The sequence below is a fragment of the Cicer arietinum genome, chromosome 7 (assembly GCF_000331145.2).
Source record: "Cicer arietinum cultivar CDC Frontier isolate Library 1 chromosome 7, Cicar.CDCFrontier_v2.0, whole genome shotgun sequence".
In the NCBI taxonomy this organism is placed as follows: domain Eukaryota; kingdom Viridiplantae; phylum Streptophyta; class Magnoliopsida; order Fabales; family Fabaceae; genus Cicer; species Cicer arietinum.
Window position 1 is genome coordinate 48,195,328 of NC_021166.2, and position 754 is coordinate 48,196,081.

A 754-nucleotide genomic window follows, 5' to 3' on the forward strand; every position below is an offset into this window, starting at 1 on the left:
TATATTTTGACTTATAAGATAATAAAAATAAAGTTATAATATAATTTTAATTATTTATCTATTAATTAATATTTATTTTGAATATTTTTTTTGTTTTGTTTCTTTATCTTTATCTTTTTATATTTATTTTAGTCTTTAATAAAAGACAAATTTGTATAATTTTATAAAAAATAAATATTAAAAGAATAATTAAGTAAAATATCAATGATTAAAATAAAAGATAAAAAATTAAAACGAATTAAAAAATTAAATAATAAAACGAATATTAAATGAAAAATAAGTAAAAAAATTATATTTGAAAAACAACAAAAAGAGATAATGAGTGTATCCAACTTTCTCGTATAGAAAATTTTCGACATATTTGATTATACACACGGCACAGCAAAAGCTGTACCTTTTGACTTTTGTTTAGTAAACAAATAGAGGCTAAAAAGAAATAATAAGCATTATACTCGAGGTATGAAAAAAATCATGAAGAGAATGGAGCTAGTTTTTTCTTATATATACACATATAATATAATGAAGAGAGATAAAGAGAAGAAGAAGAAGAAGAAAATATGGCATTAATAGGATATCATATTGCTCTATTTTGTGTGGTGACTCTAGTTTCCTCATTGGTTACTTTAACAAAAGGTATTACTCTTAATGCAGCTTCCCTTAATAGGAACAAATTCCCTCCAAGCTTCATCTTTGGTACTGCATCTTCAGCTTACCAGGTGCATAAATATATAGTAGCATATTATAAATTGATTGT

The 754-nt window shown here is 22.3% G+C and overlaps 1 protein-coding gene across 1 annotated transcript in view; it reads left to right on the forward strand.

Moving 5' to 3' along the window:
• Positions 1-468: 468 nt before the first annotated feature.
• LOC101515176 (cyanogenic beta-glucosidase-like) overlaps positions 469-754 on the forward strand; it is a 5,766-nt gene continuing 5,480 nt past the window's right edge. The window contains exon 1 of the mRNA XM_012718796.3: positions 469-716. Coding sequence (XP_012574250.2) covers positions 558-716 — 159 coding nt within the window. The 5' untranslated portion in view covers positions 469-557. The remainder of the gene's footprint in view (positions 717-754) is intronic.